This window comes from Amblyomma maculatum, chromosome 4, assembly GCF_055883805.1.
Source record: "Amblyomma maculatum isolate TAMU_Amacu chromosome 4, ASM5588380v1, whole genome shotgun sequence".
Taxonomy (NCBI): domain Eukaryota; kingdom Metazoa; phylum Arthropoda; class Arachnida; order Ixodida; family Ixodidae; genus Amblyomma; species Amblyomma maculatum.
In genome coordinates, this window is record NC_139347.1 from 24,815,224 (window position 1) to 24,835,235 (window position 20,012).

At 49.1% G+C, this 20,012-nt stretch overlaps 1 protein-coding gene across 1 annotated transcript; it reads left to right on the top strand.

The window, feature by feature from the left end:
- Positions 1-17,281: 17,281 nt before the first annotated feature.
- LOC146190518 (uncharacterized) lies at positions 17,282-19,154 on the top strand. Its single transcript, XM_084600915.1, has 2 exons — positions 17,282-17,303; positions 17,409-19,154. Exons 1-2 carry the CDS (start codon positions 17,290-17,292, stop codon positions 19,018-19,020), a joined length of 1,626 nt encoding a protein of 541 aa, XP_084457041.1. The 5' UTR covers positions 17,282-17,289; the 3' UTR covers positions 19,021-19,154.
- Positions 19,155-20,012: the final 858 nt, after the last annotated feature.

A 20,012-nucleotide genomic window follows, 5' to 3' on the forward strand; every position in this document is an offset into this window, starting at 1 on the left:
ACCAGACGTACATTCTGTTGCCATTCGGTCATATTCAGGGGCAAATAAGTAAAATCAGTGAACCTTATTTGCTCAAATTTCTAATATTTCATTTCTACAGAATGGGGTCCCAGAAACTAATCACCGCCTGGTCCATGGCTAATCCTCCTTGTGGGTATGTGCCATTTTTATGAGGGCAGCAACAACGAGAGATGCTAGGGCTAAGTCTCGGCAGGAACTTGTACCAGCAGCCTTTTTCTCTTCTGTTTGCCGAGCAAATCTTTGTGCTGGTTAGGCTTGACATTTTTGCATGCGGCATCAAATTATTAAAGCGGCCGGGGGACTGAGGACCACCAAATGGCAGTTTTTGTATAGATAAAGATAAGCCAGTCACTTGAAGAGAAGCACATCTTCGAAGAAATCCACTGGGAAGTGTACTGCGACCTAGGGCTGTGCGATGCACCGTGGAGGCCACCATCATCAGTCGTCGAGCGCAGCATAAAGACCTTTGTTTTTCGTCAGCAGCACCGTAAGAGAGAGCAATAACTTTACCACAAGCTGTTGCAGACCTCCAAAAAGGGTAAAAAAAAAAGTGTAAAAAATTGTCGGAGAAAAGGTCTCTAACGGCACGAAAACCTCTTAATAGTGGCTATGGCTTCAGACTCGTCGTGGTCGGTCCCCGAAAGTGTCCGCATACAAAGAGGTTATATTTGAACCCCTTTTTCCCTGTGGCTTTTAAGTGGCGAAACGATTACATGATAGAACGAGAGAAGGAACATGATTAGATAATATGATAGAGCCCTAATTAAGGGTTCAGGGCAGCCTCAGTTTGAAACGATAGCTAGGCTTGAAAACAAGATATGCAGCACCATGTATACTAAAACGTATTTTCATGGAGAGCTAAGGCGTACGATAACAATGTAGGATAGGCGTTCATAAAGTTCGTATGATCAGAACCATATATCTTAAAAAATGCATCAAGCGAGGCATAAAATTAAACGTACGTCTATGTGAATTTAGCGGAATATGCAAACTGTGCTCTCTATAATATGATAGAATACCGCGAGGACATCAAACTAAAAATTGCAGCATCCATTGAGAAATAGAACGCACTTCCCGTGTTCAACTTTCTGTATTTGAAGGGCCGCCATTCAAAGAAAATTCATGTTTGGCTAATAGCGGTGCATAGCTATGATGGTCAAGCTAAACGAATGTCCACATATTATGCACAAGAATTTGGGTCACTTAACTCTTGACGACCAAGAATGGAGCTGGCGACCGTCTCAGGATGGTGTTCCAGAAATTGCGAAGAGAGCGGGGGTCTAACCAACGCTGACTGGTGAATAACTGTCGAATAAATAAGGGAACACTTAACTGTGAGTGCATACTCAGTGTTCCACATTTTTTACAGCTACCCGCACAAGACGAAGCTTGCTGCGCGTCTGCGAAAATAGTTTGCCTTCTTTATAAGAATGCAGTGCTTTACACGGAACAGATGATGGTGACTGAGAAATATTGCACCATCCGCCATATTCACCAGACTTCGCAAAAGAAATTTCTCCCTCTTCCTTCCCATCAAAAACAGAGTACGCGAGAACGCTACCAGGACGACGAAGAAGCAATTTTGGAATGAATCCTCGTCTAGAACAGAAATAATGAACAGGTCTAGAGCGATGGCCAGCGCTGGCCCGCTCGTTAAAGGCAGAAGTTCGTGGTCTTGTGAAGTGAATATTTGTATAATGATGAAACTATTCAAGCCGAATTTCTGTATCTTCCTTTTTTCATGCCAATAATAATAATTTTATGAACGCCAGTCGCACTGTGCTCTTGAAATATTCTGAAACAATCTTGGCCGTGGCAGCCCCTCTACAACGGCGTCTCACATATAGCCTGAGTCACTTTAGGACGTTACTTCATAAGGCAAATATTCTAGAACGCATGCTCTATGTAATGTCTCAGTGTTAAACAATAATTCTTCAGGTCGTGGAGGATATTTCATTTGTGTTTTAATGAAGAACAATTTGATGAATTCTTTTTTTTTTTCTAAGTTACAAAAATCAGTTAGGTTCTTCTTCTCCTTCGGCGCGTATGGCACATACCCACAGTGGGGGAATGGCCAATGGATGGATGGATGGATGGAAAAACTTTATTTTCGTCAGAGAGCATGTGTGGACGATTCCGTGTTAGATGGCCATCAACCCATGGCTGACGGCGACCTTGATGGCCCACTCCACGGCCCTGGTCTGGACGACCGGGTCTGAGCTGGCCAACACGGCCTCCCACTGCTCGAGGGAAGGATCACGCATAATATCCGCCGGTGGCGGTGCTATGCTGCAGCTCCATAATATGTGGTCATAGGTTGCTAATTCCTAACACCATTTGCACTCCGGCTGAATGTCCGAGTAGATTTTGCTCAACACGTATGGGTTGAAGAAACATCTAGTCTGCAATCGTCGCCAGACGCATTCCTGTGCCTTCACCAATTGCTTGTCCGGGGGTGGGTAAATCCTCCGCACAAGTTTGAAATGATTAGTAATGTCATGAAAGGATACCAGCCCATCTCTCGTGGACCTTCCCGGAACGTCCGGCTCACCTACTCGGCTGACGAAACCTTGAGCATTCATGTGAGCCGTCTCGTTCCCAGGGTTCCCAGAGTGTGCAGGTACCCAGACAATTTCCGCCTCCGTAGTCCCTCGCCCCGTGGCCCGATTCAGCAATCGCGCCGCTGTGACAGATATTCTGCCCCTCGCCAAATTTCGGATGGCCGTTTTTGAATCGCTGAAGATCAGGTCAGCATTGCTACTAGTAATAGCTAGTGCTATCGCCGCTTCCTCTCCAGTTTCTGGGGAGCGGGTTTTGACTGAATTCATTGCAGCTGTTCTAGTGCTACGGCACGTTCTTCTTCTTTCATTCCTTTCTCATTTCTTCTCTTGAGGTTCTGTTGAAGTGCGCACTGAGAACCGAATTGGGACAGTTAATGCATTTCTATTTCTAAAAAAAAATATTTAGAAGAGTTAATCGCGTTGCTGCCTTCATCCCCTAGTATCATTCTTATCTTCGCTCTCCCGTTGGCCAGTGAACAACAAGGAGTGCCGTGCACGCGAGCTGTTGGTGAAGGAAGAAGAGGAACGTTCAGCACCGGGAAATATACGTTTTCAGCGAACGCAGGTAACGCGCTTATGGCAGCCTAACACAAAGTGTAAGGAGGCTTCTTCCATCTCCCTGTCCATTTCCGCTTCATGTACTAATAGCACAAGTGTCACTTCGTATCAATATAGCTAGTTGACGACTGGAGTAACGTCACAAACCTTCCAGCTGCAACTGCGCTTCGATGACGTCTTGGAGAGGATATGCTTCTTCATACTGCCTGTCTACAGCGTCCTGACATGTACGCTGGATCAGCATAACGGAAGCTTGGTATCTTGGGTTCAAAGCTTTGTAAAAAGATGCAGTCTTCACAGCCTGTATAGACGTTTCGTGGTAGCCGGCATTAAGTACAGCCACAAGATTGAAACCTTCTGTTGTCGGCGTGCTTCAGTTGTTGTAGGGCAACCATATGTAAACATTTCGTGGTTTGTATCAAGTATCGCTGTAATGCATAGTGAAAAAACTTTCCCTGGCGCACTAAGTGCGACTTGAGTGGGCTGTCAATGACCCTGCTGGTGCAATTCTAACTTGACTTCTTCCTCATTTCCTCATTTTCTAATAAAAAAACAAAGCGTTTTCGAGCACTGTAATACTGACGATTAAAATTGCTACTTGTCATTTTTAAGCATTAAGCACTTGCGGGCTTAATTACAAGCATTTGGTTAGAAACTGGGGTCTAATCTCTGGTCACTCGAGGTTCGCACCGGTGTCAGTCGGCTCGTAGGGTTAATTCACACAAAATTGCTAGTCGAGTAGAGTTTTAAAACGTCTGAGGGAGTCGTACCGACGATCTCTGGTCGTTGAAACCGTAACGGAGATGTAACTTCCGGAGGCCGTAGTTATAAATTGTTAAATTGGTTTAGAGGAAATTAAAGGCGGGTGTATCTGCCACATCTCGTCGGACGTCTGAACCGCACCGTATGGGAAGATAGGGAGGTAAGAGTCAAAACAAAAAACAGAGAAATAGGTGCCATAAGGGCTCCAGAATAATTTCGACCATCTGGGGATCATTCATACATAACAGCTTACGCTCTTGCACGCGGTGACTGCATTTTTCTCAACTGAATGCTCTTCCAGAACACAAATAATGAAGAGATCTAGAGCGATTGTCTGTGGCACCTTTTCGATCTATTCTAACTTCATGCCCGCCACCCTGATCAGTTCCTCTCCCCCTGTAAGCTCTGCGGGAAACCGGAGACTTCCTTCACGTCCCCCTCACATACCCTACCTTTTCACACCCTCCATCCCGGGAGTCCATACTGGGAGACTCTCCTTGCCAGCTCCACTGCTACAGACCACCGCTGAGTCATGACCAACGCACTGAATCGGATAACCCTTCAAGGGATGTCCTTTGCTTTGTAAGGGCGGCCCCCTAAGGGATTGTTTCGAGCCATGTAATGGAGGAGGGTTTGCCCCCTCCCTCTACATTGTTTTTTTTTTTTTGCTGTAAATGTTTTTGCCACCACCACCATCCATCAGCTGCACAAGTGCTTGATTTTGGGCAAAGAATATGTATATAGTGATTAAACTCCCATTCAAGCGGCATTTTTGCATCTGCTTTTCTTCGTGCCAATAAAGTCAACTTCATGAACGGCCCTCGTAGATAAAGCAGAATTATGCGCCACGCTTGACTGAAGATCGGTGTCTAGCCATTTGGAAGTTTTGACACTGTATACTGGCACGCTGGTTGTATCCATGCATGCCGGGCCGCCATTATCTACCGTTGAAACCACCACTATAACGAAGTTCGTTGTCGCAGGGCCCCACCATGACAGAACGGCCGCAATGGAGCTGCACGTCGATAAGCCGTCAAGGATCGTCGCACGTAGCCCCTCGGCAGCAGCGATCTAAATCACTCAGGACCTCTCCTCGCGGAACTGATGCGGCCGCCAGAGCGGCCCTGGAATCTCACTGGTCTAAGGAAAGGCGCCGGTCCTTACACGGAGTGACTGGCGAGAGACGTGACGAGCACTACGAGGAGGACGTCAGACAGAGGCCGGTAAGGATGAAGTGCGCCTGAAATGCCGTTTCAAACATCGTCGCCTGCGTACACTTTTGCAAGCCTTCATCGGCATAATCCATTACGAATAGACTTCGCTATAGTTTGCAGCAGTGCTTGGCAAATTACTGCACTTCAATATACCGAGCGTTCAGTTATCACGGCGTTAATGCAGTTAATAACGAGAAAGGTATTTTAAAACAATACGCTTACAAATTAAAGGATGTTCTAAAAGAGTGTAAGGAAGAAAAGCTCAACCTAGGTTGATTTCTTTTTTCTTTTTTGCCATAAGGTGGGGCATTGTAAGTTAAGCCATAAAACGACACTACACGGTTGTCATAATATTCGCAATGCAACTGCAGTGGAGGTCGAGTGAATTGGCGTGATGACTATACAGCTCTACAAGTCCTGGACTCCTGACAGAATATTTATGGAACATGCAGAATCTAGCTATTTTGTCGCGTGCTTGTAGTTTTAAGAAACCTCCTTTAGCTTGTAGGTTACGCTTATATCCCAAGAGAATGATAACGGAAAATAAAACTAAATACAATAAATAAAATCCTCCTTATCAAGCCCTGTCAAAAGATTAGTTATATCATTTGAGGTTGGTTACAGTACTTCATCATGTGGATATATTTGAAAGCTGCAAATTCATTTTCCTTTTTTTTTTTCGTGCTAACTTTCAGTTGTTTTAGATTCTGATATTTAAATGATATCCAGAAATACCCCTGGTACGACTGAACAAATGCTCAAAGAAAAACATTTAAAGCGGCCTTCTTCATCGTTGAAATAAATTGAGCTGCATAATTATTGCTGCCAATGCACAAGCTTGAGTGTTTAATTCTATTCTAGAGAGCTACACTAGCTCTGCCCGGTCCCACAGACACTTCACACGTACGATGTACACAGACGGCTTGAGAACTGGTTCTTTTTGTACGGTATGCTTTCAGGTATGTCCTTTCTTCGAAGAGAAGCTCACGCCTGGTTCAAGCGGCGATGATCTGCGGCGGACTCCGGCCACCACATCCCTGCTCCGGTCGGTGAAGAGTAGTCCCGCCAAGATATGCCTGGCTCTCACCTCCATCGTGTTATTGGTAGCGCTCTTCGTAGGTTTGACCGCACTGAGCAATACGCGCGGTGGCGATAACCAGCCAAGCCTACAAGCGCACAAAGCCTCCGTCTCGACACAAGCCACTCGATGCCGCACTGAACACTGCCGCCGGATAGGTGCACTACTTAAAGATGCCATGGACAGTCGAGCGCGACCATGCGATGACTTCCATGCCTATGTGTGCGGCTCGTGGTCCCGCAAGCATCCAGGACAAACAATTGCTCAAGTCCATATTTCAGCATTTCTCAGCAATATCACCCGGCGCGCCAGAGACGTCCGCGTACCGTTCCCAAATATATCCAGGCACCAGACAGCAGTGCAGAAGGCAGCAATGTTCTTTGTCGCGTGTGACAATATCGTGGCGTCTTCGGAAGACCAGTCTGAGGAAGTGAGGACAGTATTGTCGCAGGGTGGCATTTCCTGGCCGAGCGGCGTCTCAGAAAGTGCATCGACGCTGCATGTCTTAAAAGCCATGTTCTACATGTCTTATGTTGTTAAGGTCCCCGTGCTTCTAGACGTCTCTATGGAACGCGATAGCAAGCAGCAGGTCGTGATTCGGAGGCCAAGCAGAGCAGTTGCCCTTTTTAAGGACATGAAACGGCACGTAGAGGGCACGGCTTTGGGAAAATACGAACGCTACTTTCGCACCGTTTATGAGACCTTCACAATCCGTGTTCATTCCACAGAAGTCGAAGCACGGTTTAGGAACATAGTTCGCCTAGAAACCGCGATGGTTTCATTCCTGACAGCTTCGACACGCGCCAGCGAGTATGAAAAGAACAGTACCTGGCTTACAAACACAGCCAACGTCCACCATCTCACGAGGACTATTTCGAAACAAAGCTGGCTGGAGGCATTCCACGATTTCATGGCCATACCCGAAGAGCGCAGCGTTCAGGTTGTTCTGCACAACGGAGTTTACTTGCAGAGGCTGTTCTCTCTACTCGAGAAGCTTGGCGAAACCGACTTCGCTGAGCTCTACTCTTGGCTATGTGTAAACGCACTCGTCCCATTCTCCAGTGGTCGCATCATAGCTGCGCAGCATGGGGGATCTCATGACTCTGCTTTGCGTACGCAGAGATGGCAGTGTTTCAGAAGCACCGACAAAGTCTTCCACTACGCCCTCGAACATCTTTACTTAAGTGACCTCATCACTGATGAAGTCAAAGAAGACGTGAGAAAGCTGATGCAAGGGCTCAGCCGATCTTTCACCGAAGTCCTTCGGCGCAGAGGCTCCGAGACGCTAACCAATGAATGCGCTGCCCTATTCGACGAAAGCCTGGCGGCCGCGTACACGGAGCTTTTCAGGCATTCGAGGCCTGAGTACTTCGAAAGCGTTTACGCACACTACCCGGACATGACCCTGACCGCAATGACGAACTGGCTACGCGTCATGCGATCAAGTAACTCTCCAGTGATGAGTTACGAGGGATCAGGCAGCACGGAAACCACCATGGACATAAATTACTCGCGTGCGTGGAGTAAGCCTTTGGAAGCTAGTTACCTGGACGCCCCATGGTACTCGCTGCGCGTGCCAAGCGCTGTAAAATTTGCAGGAATAGGGTCCCGACTTCTTCAGCGGCTGATTTCCCAACTAACCTCGAGAAAGCGAGTTTGCCAGAATGCTGTTCTTGATCTGATTGATGAAATCGTGAACTGCACTGAAAGTGCGCACGGAGACCGCATCCAAGACTTTGAGGCGATCAAGTCAGATTTCCGGGATGCCGCGCTTTCCTGGAAGGTGCTCTGGGCGGCCTTCAGAGCATCCTCGGATTCGAAAGTAAACGTGGCGGTCCTCGAGAGCATTCCTCACCTGTCGCAGTCAGCTCTGTTCTTCGTTATGGGTTGCCTGCTAACGTGTGGAGAGGCGAGAGAAGTGGCGGAGGCTCGATGTAACATGCCTCTCAGACACGATGAAAACTTTGCTGATGTATTTTCCTGCGTCTGGAACTCGTCTATGCGCCCCAGAAATAGATGCCCTGGAGACGGTCATCCTATAAGCTTGTAACATATAGTATCTTCCTGACACCCAGTACTTTGTAAAGCTGCCTGCAGAAGTCTACAATTATAGACGCGATTTTTAAACTCATACATATCTACGCAGCTCTAGATGAACAATATATGTGCCTAAATAAAATGTGGCATTTAATGAGAGCGACTTGTATTTTTTTTTTTTGCCGTCATTTCACATAGTGTTCATGCCGTTAACATGGTATGTGTAAGCTGCTTTTTAATGTGATATATATATATATATATATATATATATATATATATATATATATATATATATATATATATATTGTGAGACAGCACTTGCACAAAACGTCTGTTCTATTCCAGAGCCAGCTGGCACACAGCGCGCGACGCTCCGAGCAGCAGTCAGCGATGATGATGATAATGATGATGGATCTATACAGATGAAAGAGGTGAAAGTTCACGCATTGCGCTCACACAAATCCCCCCGACAAAAGAGCGGCCACCCTGGTCGCTGATTACAGGGATGAGGGACGACGGGCATAGGGCTTCATGCGCGAGGCGTGGACGATCTCTTCGGAGCGACGACGTCGATCTGCGACGGTGTGCGAGGGAATAACGCGATAGTTCACCGGAGACGTTTGTTGGAGTACTGTATAAGGGCCAATGTAACGATGGAGAAACTTCTCACACAGGCCAGGAGTGCGGATTGGTGTCCACAGGAGAACTTCATCACCGGGGTAAAAGGAGGGAGTTCGATGGCGTTGATCATACAGGGCTTTGCGTTCCTGTTGAGCATCTTCAGTGTTCAAACGGGCAAGTTGGCGACACTGGGCCATACGAGTGGCAAACTCTTCGCCCAGAGATTCAGACGTAGAGGGAGCAGAGAAGAAAGTAGTGTCCAGTACTGTCGATGGTTGACGGCCATAAACTAAAAAGAAAGGGCTATAACCAGTAGTGCGCTGAACAGCGGAATTGTAGGCGCAGGTGGCGAAAGGTAAAACGTTGTCCCAGTTCCGGTGATCAGGAGCGATATACATGGATATCATGTCGGACAAAGTGCGATGAAACCGCTCGATGAGTCCGTTGGTCTGAGGGTGGTAGCTAGAAGAAGTCTTATGGACGGTGTTGGCTGCGCGCAGTACTTCCTCAAGGACTTGAGAAAGAAACGTCTTTCCACGGTCGCTAATGAGAATACGAGGAGCACCATGACGCAAAACTATCGCACGCAGGAAAAAATCGGCGACTTCAGAGGCGGCACCGGAGCGAAGAGGTGCGGTTTCAGCGTACCGCGTTAGATGGTCGATGGCAGTGACAACAAAACGGTTGCCGTCTGACGTCAAAGGGAGAGGACCAAATAAGTCAATGGCGACCGTGTCAAAAGGCACAGATGGGCAAGGTAGAGGTTGCAGTAGGCCAGCAGGAGGGGATGTTGAACGCTTGCGATGCTGGCAAGACGGACATGATGAAATGTATTTGGCAACGCTGGCAGAAAGCCCAGGCCAGAAGTAGCGGCTCTTGATACGGTCGTAAGTTTTAAAGTGGCCTAAATGTCCAGCAGTGGGGTCGTCGTGGTAAGCCTCCATAATTTTAAAACGAAGGGAGCGAGGGGCGACGGGTACCCAGCGTTGACCCGTAGGGTGATAAACGTCGCGGTAAAGTGTTCCATGGTGAAATCGGAACCGACGAAGCTGACGGCGCAAGCGACTGTTTGGGACAACTGATTCTCCACGGAGGCGAGCGATGATTGTGCGGCAGTAAGGGTCAGTCAGCTGCAGGGACGAGAAATCATCATTGTTCTCGAGTGGAGCTATAGCGATGGGTGCAACATTCAGGTGGCCAGCAGAAGGCTGACTCGGATGGCAGAAGGGAGAGGAGACCGTATGTGGGGCCGCGTCAGTAGGTAGCAATGGGCAGCGGGAGAGGGCGTCAGCGTCGAGGTGTTTTCGCCCAGATTTATAAGTGATGGTGAAGGTGTATTCTTGAAGACGTAGTACCCAGCGACCCAGTCGACCCGATAAGTTCTTCAGCGATGACAGCCAACAGAGTGCGTGATGGTCTGTGACAATGGTGAAGTGGCGGCCATACAAATAAGGTCGAAATTTTTGAACCGACCAAACAACAGCGAGGCACTCTTGCTCGGTAATAGTATAGTTACGCTCAGCTGCAGTAAGCGTACGACTGGCGTATGCGACGACTTGCTCTTCAGACACTGCGTTGCGTTGCAAGAGAACCGCGCCAATACCGTGGCCACTGGCGTCTGTGTGAAGTATGGTGGGCGCGTCAGCGTCAAAATGGCGAAGCACAGGGGTGGAAGTGAGTGCCTGCTTGAGAGCTTTGAAGACGTCTTCACATTCAGTGGACCAGGTGTAAACCACTTGGGAAGACACGAGCTGGTGTAGCGGGGCAGCAATTGTTGCAAAGTTCCGAATAAAACGGCGGAAGTAGGAGGCTAAGCCAAGGAAGCTGCGAAGATCTTTCTGGCGTTGGGGCCGAGGAAAATTAACGACAGCCGTAATTTTTTCGGGATCAGGCTGGATTCCTGCTTTACTGACGACATGGCCGAGTACTTTGATGGTCTTACTGGCAAAGTGGCACTTCTTGGTATTCAGCTGAAGCTCCGCCTGGGCAAGGGACGTGAGGACATCAGTGAGACGCTGCAAGTGCTGAGTGAAGTTTGACGAGAAGACAATGATGTCGTCGAGATAACATAGGCATGTTTTCCATTTCATGCCGCGAAGCACGGTATCAATCATGCGCTCAAAGGTGGCCGGCGCATTGCAGAGTCCGAAAGGCATCACGTTAAATTCGTAGAGACCGTCGGGGGTAGAAAAGGCAGTCTTGTCCTTGTCTTCATCGTGCATAGGAATTTGCCAGTATCCCGAGCGGAGATCGAGACTGGAGAAATACTCAGCGCCTTGGAGACAGTCTAATGCGTCATCAATACGAGGCAAAGGGTAAACATCCTTGCGCGTGATCTTGTTAAGTGCCCGGTAATCCACGCAGAAGCGGACTGAGCCATCTTTTTTGCGAACGAGGACCACAGGTGAGGACCAAGAGCTCGTGGATGGTCGGATGACATTTCGAGCAAGCATGTCAGCAACTTGCTCCTCAATGATTTTGCGTTCTGCTGCTGAAACGCGATACGGCCTTCGTCGAACAATAGCAGAGCCGTCCGTCTCTATGCGATGAGAGGCGACGGAGGTCTTCCCCAACGCTGAGGCGCACACATCAAAAGACTCTCGGTGCCGCAGGAGGACGTCTAGCAGAGCTGTGGACTGCTCGGATGTAAGGTCAGGGCTGATGGCGGCTGCGAGCGCAGAGGATGTCGGAAATTGAGGCTTGGCAGGAGGCGGTGGTGCGCTGGGAAGTGTGTTGAGGGGAACGGGATCGCAGTCAAAAATAAACCCAACTGTGGCTCCTCTGGGCAGTAAGAACGGCTGGAGAGTTGTATTAAGGGCCGCAACGACCGCGCAACCGCGGGTGAAGGAGGTGAGGCACGAGGCAAGAGCTAGGCCGTCGGAGGTCCACCGAGGAGCGGGCATAACGAAGGCTTCGCCATCGAGAGGGTAGTCCAATGCCACGATGATCAGCTGCTCGCGTCCTGGGGGCAAAACGAAATCAACTGCTGCGAACACGTGTGGTGGTGAACAATCAGAAGTCGGTAATATATCGGGGTCCGCAAGATGAATAAGGCGCTCACGGCAAGAGATGAGGGCGGACGCCGACGATAAGAAATCCCACCCCAAGATCATGAGATGAACGCACGTGGGGAGCACAATAAATTCGATATGATGCCGCTGGTTATCGATGAGGACACGTGCTGTGCATTGGCCGGTGGGTTTCATAAGAGTTCCATTAGCTCCACGAAGTGGCGGACCGATGTATGGCGTTATAACTTTGCGCAGATGAGAACACAGAGAGAAATGCATGACAGAATAAGCGGCGCCGGTGTCGATGAGGGCCTCAACGTACAATCCTTCAACAATCACTACTAAGATATTCGACGGTCGCCCAGGAGGAATTGTAGATTTCGAACTCGAAGCAGCTTTCCCTCCAAAAACTGCTTCGGTTAGTTTTCCGTTATAGGTTGGAAGGGTTGCGAGGCAGGACGAAGCGGTGACGTGCGGCGAAAAAGCGAAGGGGATCGGCGTCGGGAAGGACGCGAGGACCGTGAAACATTGGTGGAATTCGGAGGAGAGGAAGAACGCCGGTAAAAGTCTGAGTAGGGCAGTGCAGAATCATCAGGCTGGCGCACGCGGGCACGTTCAAAGGGAGCATAACCCCGTTGCTCGTCTTGTTGGCGGCGGCGACAGACACGGGCAATGTGGCCACGTATCCCACAATAGTAGCACACAGGGCGGGAGGGGCGCCAGGCTGTAACAGGACGAGGCACTGTAGGATATGGTGCCATTGCCGCGACGTGACCGCACACGGGTGCCGAACAAGTCGGGGAAGGCGGAGTGGGTTGCCGTGAAGTAATCTCGGCATAGGTTGGCAAGGAATGTTGGGGGGCGTTGGGAGGCGGCGAGGGAGGTTGGGAGGCAATGGGAGGTGGGGCAGGTGCCACAGTGCAGTTGAAATTCGTCAGTTCATCTTTGATGATGCTGCGCAAATTCACCGTTGCTGGCGGAAGAGTTGGAGATACTGTAGAGGGGTTGGTGAGGCCGTAGAGCTCCTCCCGGATCATGGTGCGGATTAGGGACCGCAAATTTCCATCTATGAGGGAGCCACCATCACTGGGGTCTTGCACGAGGCGGCAGGACTGTACCTGGTCCAGACGTTGACATGTGGATGTGATGTCAGATACGGACGACGGGTTTTTAAACACGAAGGCATTGATAGCAGCAGTGTTGATGCCCTTAATTAAGTGGCGAACACGCTCAGATTCAGGCATAGCAGCGTCGACACGGCGACAAAGGGCCAGAACGTCCTCGATGTACGACGTATAGGACTCGCCGGGTTGCTGGAGACGAGCTTCAAGTTTTTTCTTTGCCTGCTCTGAGCGACCAGCCGGAGTGCCGAAAATTTTTTTTAGCTGGTCCGTGAATGTAGGCCAGTCAGCGATGTCATCCTCGTGATTGAGGAACCAGGTTTTGGCGACGTCAGCCAAGTAGAAGACGACGTTTAGCAGTTTATGAGCGTCATCCCAGCGGTTAAATGCACTGACCCTGTTGTAGTTGTCGAGCCAGTCGTCGACATCTTCACCGCGAAGGCCAGCAAAGATTTGGGGATCGCGCTGGCGGCTGGTGACAGTCCAGGCAGGGGCAGCCGCAGTAGGAGGAGGAGACGCCGGGGGTGAGCGAGCACCGTTGCCCTCATCCATAGCACAGGACCGTGGACGCAAGCGAAGGCCTGAACGGAGCTCCAGGGAGAACGGTAGGCGGGTCTAAAGCGAGAGGTGGGGAATACGAATCGCACCTCCACCACTTGTGAGACAGCACTTGCACAAAACGTCTGTTCTATTCCAGAGCCAGCTGGCACACAGCGCGCGACGCTCCGAGCAGCAGTCAGCGATGATGATGATAATGATGATGGATCTATACAGATGAAAGAGGTGAAAGTTCACGCATTGCGCTCACAATATATATATATATATATATATATACAGCTTTATTCCAAACGACTTGTGTCATCATTTCCGCGAGTTAGTTGGAAATCTGCCGACTACCGCCATATCCGGCAAATGCCATGATCACTACACCAAAACTATCGATGGCTTTCGCCGACCTTACAGTCAAAAGTTTCACATCATTGCGAATGGTATACGTGGTGGCGTCGCATCTTCTGATCCGCACGCCCTTCTTCTACAGTGAACTGTACTTCTTCTAAACCTCACCTACATAACGTTATTGGTCGTGATAGCAAAAAACGAATCTGAGTGAGCCCTGCCTTTAAGGGTATACATGGCAGGACAGAGTTAATGGCTCCTGTCTACGGCTTCTCCTTGCAGTTCCTCGTACATGCACTTTGTGAGTTGCTTAGTCATTAACTTCTTAATTTGTGCCTCTATTATCATACCCATGCTCATACTCATTAGCAGAGAGTCGTAAGCTCCCCCTTACGAGAACGGCTACCCTACATTGCTACCCCTATGTTGCTCAATGAAGTCGTACGCTGTGCGCGGTCTAAGGGTAACATGTCTGACTTAAGATCTGTCCTCGAATCAATTTTCATCTCACGACAGGGCATGCTGTGATGTCTCGTGACTTGGTTGGTTGGTTGGTTCATAGGAAGGGAAAGGCGCAGTATCTGTCACACTTGCTCTGTGGACACCTGAACCGCGCCGTAAGGGAAGGGAGGAAGGTGGGAGTTAAAGTGGAAAGAGAGAAAGGGGGGGCCGTAGTGGAGGGCTACGGAGTAATTTCGACCACCTGGGGATCTGTTCCCGGACACCTGAAAACTATTACCTGCCACAGGCATTATCGTAATCTTTTCCCTCACAATGCCGAGAACGCCGACGTCGCATTATCTTCAAGCCGTGAGCCTTAACCCTACCGTTTTAATATTATTTGATAGAGAAGTTTTATGTTCTAACAAGCATTGGGAAGCTGGCCGTCGCTGAAGGTGTGGAGTTTGGATAAGGCCTTGCGTTATATCCGTGCTTTTCGCTCTATCCCAGTATTTCGTCTTTCCCGCTTCTCCCCTATTAGAGGAACAGGGGAGATTTCCCTCTGTTTGCTTTGCCACATGCCAGCCATTGCAGGTGGAGCGGGGTCCTTTCATGCAGCAACCACGATACGTCGCAAAGGCTTTAGACACATGGCAGAAAGGCTTCGCCTTCGTGAGTACTTGCGTTGGCAAATTTCCGTTACGCAGTATTCCGCAGTAACTGCGCCGCCGATGCGTGGTCGAATTAATTCTGTTCGCGACTGTACGTACCCCTATTTACATCGATAAAGAGCGCCGTTCGACCTTCGTTCAAGTGTAGCGCTACACAGCATGACGTCCCGGCGTACTATATAGGCGCAGAAACTATAGTGGGAAGAGCGAGCCCAGAGATGACACCATCTCACTCTTTTCACGTAAAATCAAATTTCACAGGTCTATGTTCACCATTAAGAGGGTGCCAAAATAAAATAAATTGGAGAGTCCAATCCCACAACACAGTACATAGTGTAGGGGGCTTGGTTTATCAGGTGTTAGAGATAAATAGCACCCACCCTGTTTAGTTTGGATATGGTATACGACGCGAAAGCACATGCAGGCGTTATTATGCTATTTTATGCGCATATATGCTGTATGACCTGGCTGAACACAAATCGAGCTGTTAGATAAGCAAACACCATTGAAATTCACAGGGCTGCTCAAGCGCTTTTTGTTGTTGTTTTTGTTGTCGTCTCGGCTTCTTGTGCCGTGTCAGGCTGTCACCTTCAAAAAACGCCAAAATAAGAAATAAGATATGGTAAAACTTCCATGTAGCAGCTATAAACTGGGCACGTGAACATTTACAAAAGTATTTTTCCACCTATTTGGAATTTCGGGTCCTGAGACGCCGTACACCACTTTCGGGGGCATGGAGTTTGTATTTGACAGCCGAAATTGTGACTATTGCTCACGCACTGAAGCACAGCAGGCTGCGCTTTTGATGCGCTAGCACTGTGTTCCGCTCATACGCCAAAAAGCCGCTATCTCCCTATGCAGTCCTTCCTACCCTGAAAATAAAATAAATTCATATAGTAAGTTTTGCATCGCAAATGAGTTCCGATCCCACGGCGGCGCGAACAGGTCAGTTTCGCCGGCTACCGGACGAGGGCACTATGCTATCGCCACAGCCGAACACTCCACGTGCTTAACTATAACCAGCTCGCTCTACGCATTGCACGTCGTTATCTCGAGCAACTTACAACAATTTTGTCAAGGATCTGGAGCACACCGCTGTCGCATTGCCCACTTAAGGTGCGCTAAGGGTCCCGAAATGTTATAGTAGTACAGTATACCTGTAGCCTCCCAATCGCCGATTTTGCCAATCTTTGCCTGACCTTGAAACCGTAGCTTCGAACCGAAAAAGAAATGAAATGAGAAGTACTTGCGCACATACTTTGCGACTGACCATATTATTAAAATCGGTTGTAGACTTTTGTTTTGTTGTTGTTTTTGTTGTTGTTGTTTTTTTACGATAGCGTTAAGGGTTCCGTGTGGCGAAAACCCGGCGTCATCCCGGCGGTGGCGCTGTGCCGAAGGCCCACGTCACGACTGACGTCATGCGTGAATGTCTGGAATAAAAATAATTGAAAAGAGGACAAGTAATACGAATTAAGCCAGCGCAAGTCTCAACCGACTGGAGTTCCTGGAGCAATTCCATTTCACGTAATTAAATAGATAGACGTTCTAGTCATGATTCGAACCCGCGATCCTATAGGGTCTCCAGCCGAGCACGGTAATGACCTTGCCACGCAGAATTTTTTTTTTTTTCGGTATTGCCTGCCCTGCTTTATAACACAAATGCAGTACGACCAGTAAAAAAAAAATGAAAGGACGTGCCAGCATGTGTCCCCATATCACACTAAATATTCCACAAGGCAACCAAATTATCAAGCAGGCTCAGCTAGGGCGGCTCTGGCTCGACTCTGAAAACGTCCCGCACCTGTAACACTGTCAGCAAAAAATTTTACGCGTAAAGCAAGCATTTTCATCAGCGTGAGTGATCTGCATTCTTATCCTCCGAAGTCTGTGCAGACTTATAGCCGTTGTCATATCATATGACACCTCACGTAGGCCACCTTGCTATAGTAATAGGAGGGCTGGTTAATGCATGTGCCGTGTTAACTTAACTAGAGCTTAGAAATTTGGTAATCTGGACAAAGAACTGCGTATGTGTGAAGATTAAAAGCATACAAATAAAGTTATCTCGTCATGCCGCTTCCCACAGAGCTGAAGTGTTTCATAAATATTTTATCGCGTTCTTGCCTTCGTGACCAGGCATTTTATTTTGATCACAACTAGAAAGTACGACGTTGCGCTTGCACTGATGCTGACACTGCCTTTATGATCATCCAATTGGAACCGAACGATTAACCTGTGCCCCGCTATAAAATGCGGTGTCGGATAGCATGGAAGGAACAGTCCCGGAAAGTGCATGGCTACCACGAGGTGCGTACATTCAACATATGTGCATAGGTTTTAGAGTTACAATTTACTTTCCTTTTCGATGAAATATTTGACGGAGTCCTGACGATTTTTGCTTTGGTTTTGCAGGATGTGCCGTGTTTTTACCATGAAGGCCATGTCATTGGTGCTCCTGGCCGTCTGCGTGCTCGCAGAGGAAGCACAAAGACCGTCGGCCCGTACCTTTGGATTTGCGCACAGCCACCATCACAACGCCGGAGCAGCTCATGATCACCACGACCACGTACTACCATTCCACAACGCTCACGGCAGTCATGCTCACCAAGCCCACGACCATCACCAGAGCCAAGGACATGTCTCGCTAGGCCAGGGTCATCACGAAAGCCAAGCACACGGTCACCAGCACACCCACCACCAGCCTTCGGTGGCCTCTCCTGCGGCTGGACCTGTAGCAGGCCAATCAAACACGGTACCAGTCATGATTTGCAGCGTCGTCAACGTTCCTGCCGCACCTGTCCAGCCCCACTCTGGATCTAGTGCGCCCCACAACGTCTTGGGTAACATCCCTGCGTCGCTTGAAACCGTCGTTGGCAACGTAGTCAACCCCTTTGCCGCTCTCCTGCACAACGCTTCCGTCTGGCTGAACCGTACCGTCCAACCCAATCATGGTCACACCGTGCACCACAACCACCCCGCTCTTTCCCCGGCGCAGGTTGTGCTCGCGAAGGTCTTATCTCTGAAAAAGCAACACCAACCAGTACCACCTAGCTCTGAGAAAACCATGGTTGCCACCACCATGACTCTCCACCCTGCAGTCATCGTAACACGACCAACCTCGGCTACTGCTACTACTCTCCCTTCCAGCCGACCCACCGTTCCCGTGCCTGTCCAGGTCCTGACAAGTACAGTTGGAGCATCAGCTCCCGCACTCGGCGCCACTGCCCCACAATTCGGTTCCTCTACAATTTTTCCCCGTTCTACTGGTACACCCGCGCTTCCTGAAGGTCGGATGGGCGCTGTTGTCCCCACTGTTCCTCTTGAAATCGCCGAAACTGGAGTATTTACGCTCCAGACCGCTTCATCTACTTCGAACACAGGCGAGCCTTCTCTTCCTCTCACTGAAGCAGTATCGGCCGGGTCTGGCACCCTCTTCGCGACCGCAGACACTGCTGTAGCTACCACTGCCACCCCACGCGCCAGTCCTACCTCCTTCACCAATGCTGCTCCAGGGTCTACGCCAACACCATTTGCTGGTAACGTTACAGTTTCTGCTACTGTGTTCCCCACCGACATGGTCTCGATACGGTCTGGTGCTCTCTTCACGACCGCTGACACCACTAGAGCCACTGCTGCCACAGGAACCGTCATGACGTTTGAATCTACGTCGTCAAGTCGCGAACTTACGGCTTCTCCTTCGCTGCCTACAACCGCGGGAATCTCGTTTCGGTCTGGCACTCTCGCCACTGCCACAGAAGCTACAAGCGTTGATCTGTTAACAACATATTCTGAGCCTTCCTCGACACCGGTAACTGTGCCTACGTCGTCGGTCACTTCAACAGCGTCTGTTCGCACCTCTACCGAAGAACTAGAGGACCGATCCATCACCGTGGCCCACGACGTGACAGCCTCCGCAACACTTACTCCCGTCTTTCCACAGGCTGCCACGCAGTCGACACGGCTGTCTACAATTACAACCCGCCTCTTATTTCCGGGAATCCGGCCCCGAGCTGTTGCCCTGTAGAGTGCCATATTCGTTTTTTAGTCCCCGCGTGGTATAGGATCTGTCGAATGCTTTACATATTTTAAACGTGCGGTTTTTGCACCTACGTGACCAGTGTCCTGTAATAACCTGAAATAAACACGGGCTTTTTATCACTGCAACGTTGCCTCCCTTCTCTCTCGTTCGCAGCAGTGCCGTGCGCACGGCACTATTCCATGCTGCGAGGAGGACGGCACTATTCCATGCTGCCTTGGAATATGGAAAGTGGTATTGCCTGCATAGACTATCACGTTTCCTGCGAATACGCATGCGGACCAGAGCTAATAATGCGGTAATCTTGCTGCGACGGTACCTTGTGCAAACATTCCGATCCGCAAGGTTCTTGGTTAGCTGACTAGTGACCCTCTTCCGATATTAACAGGATCAAAGGCGCTCATGATTTATGCACGTCATCAACATAGATAAAGGTTTGGTGTTGTAATTCCTCTCTTGAAACCTTAATCAAAGGTAACATCCCGCTTGGAAAGTATCCTGCTTTAATTTCTTTTTGTGGCATGTAGGAAGGCATCCGTAAGTCTCCGAACAAAAGGAATACGGCAAAGTGAAAAACGAAAAATAAAAAAATAAAACCTGGCAGACGCGGAACAGAAATACTTTGGTGACGACTACTTGTAATGGTGTGGTAAATACCGAATCTGATGCAGCCAAAGCTATGTCCCGACGGACTTGCTTCCATGAACAAATCGTGGGTGGAAAAACCGTGTGAAAAGCTGAGCTCCGGGCTGGTATTTCTTTAATATTACTGTGATGATCTCGCTGCTGTGATATGTACCCAGGCGGGGGAAGATAGGCATCCTTACCTTGTACAGAGCAACAGTAAAACATGGCAAGCAAAAAAAAGTATACTGAGAAAAAGACTACGTCATCCCAAGCTAGTTTCAGTACCAGTAATACTGTTTTGAACCGAAAGCAGGAGACAAAACGCGCGACTCTGTTTTGAATGAATCATATTG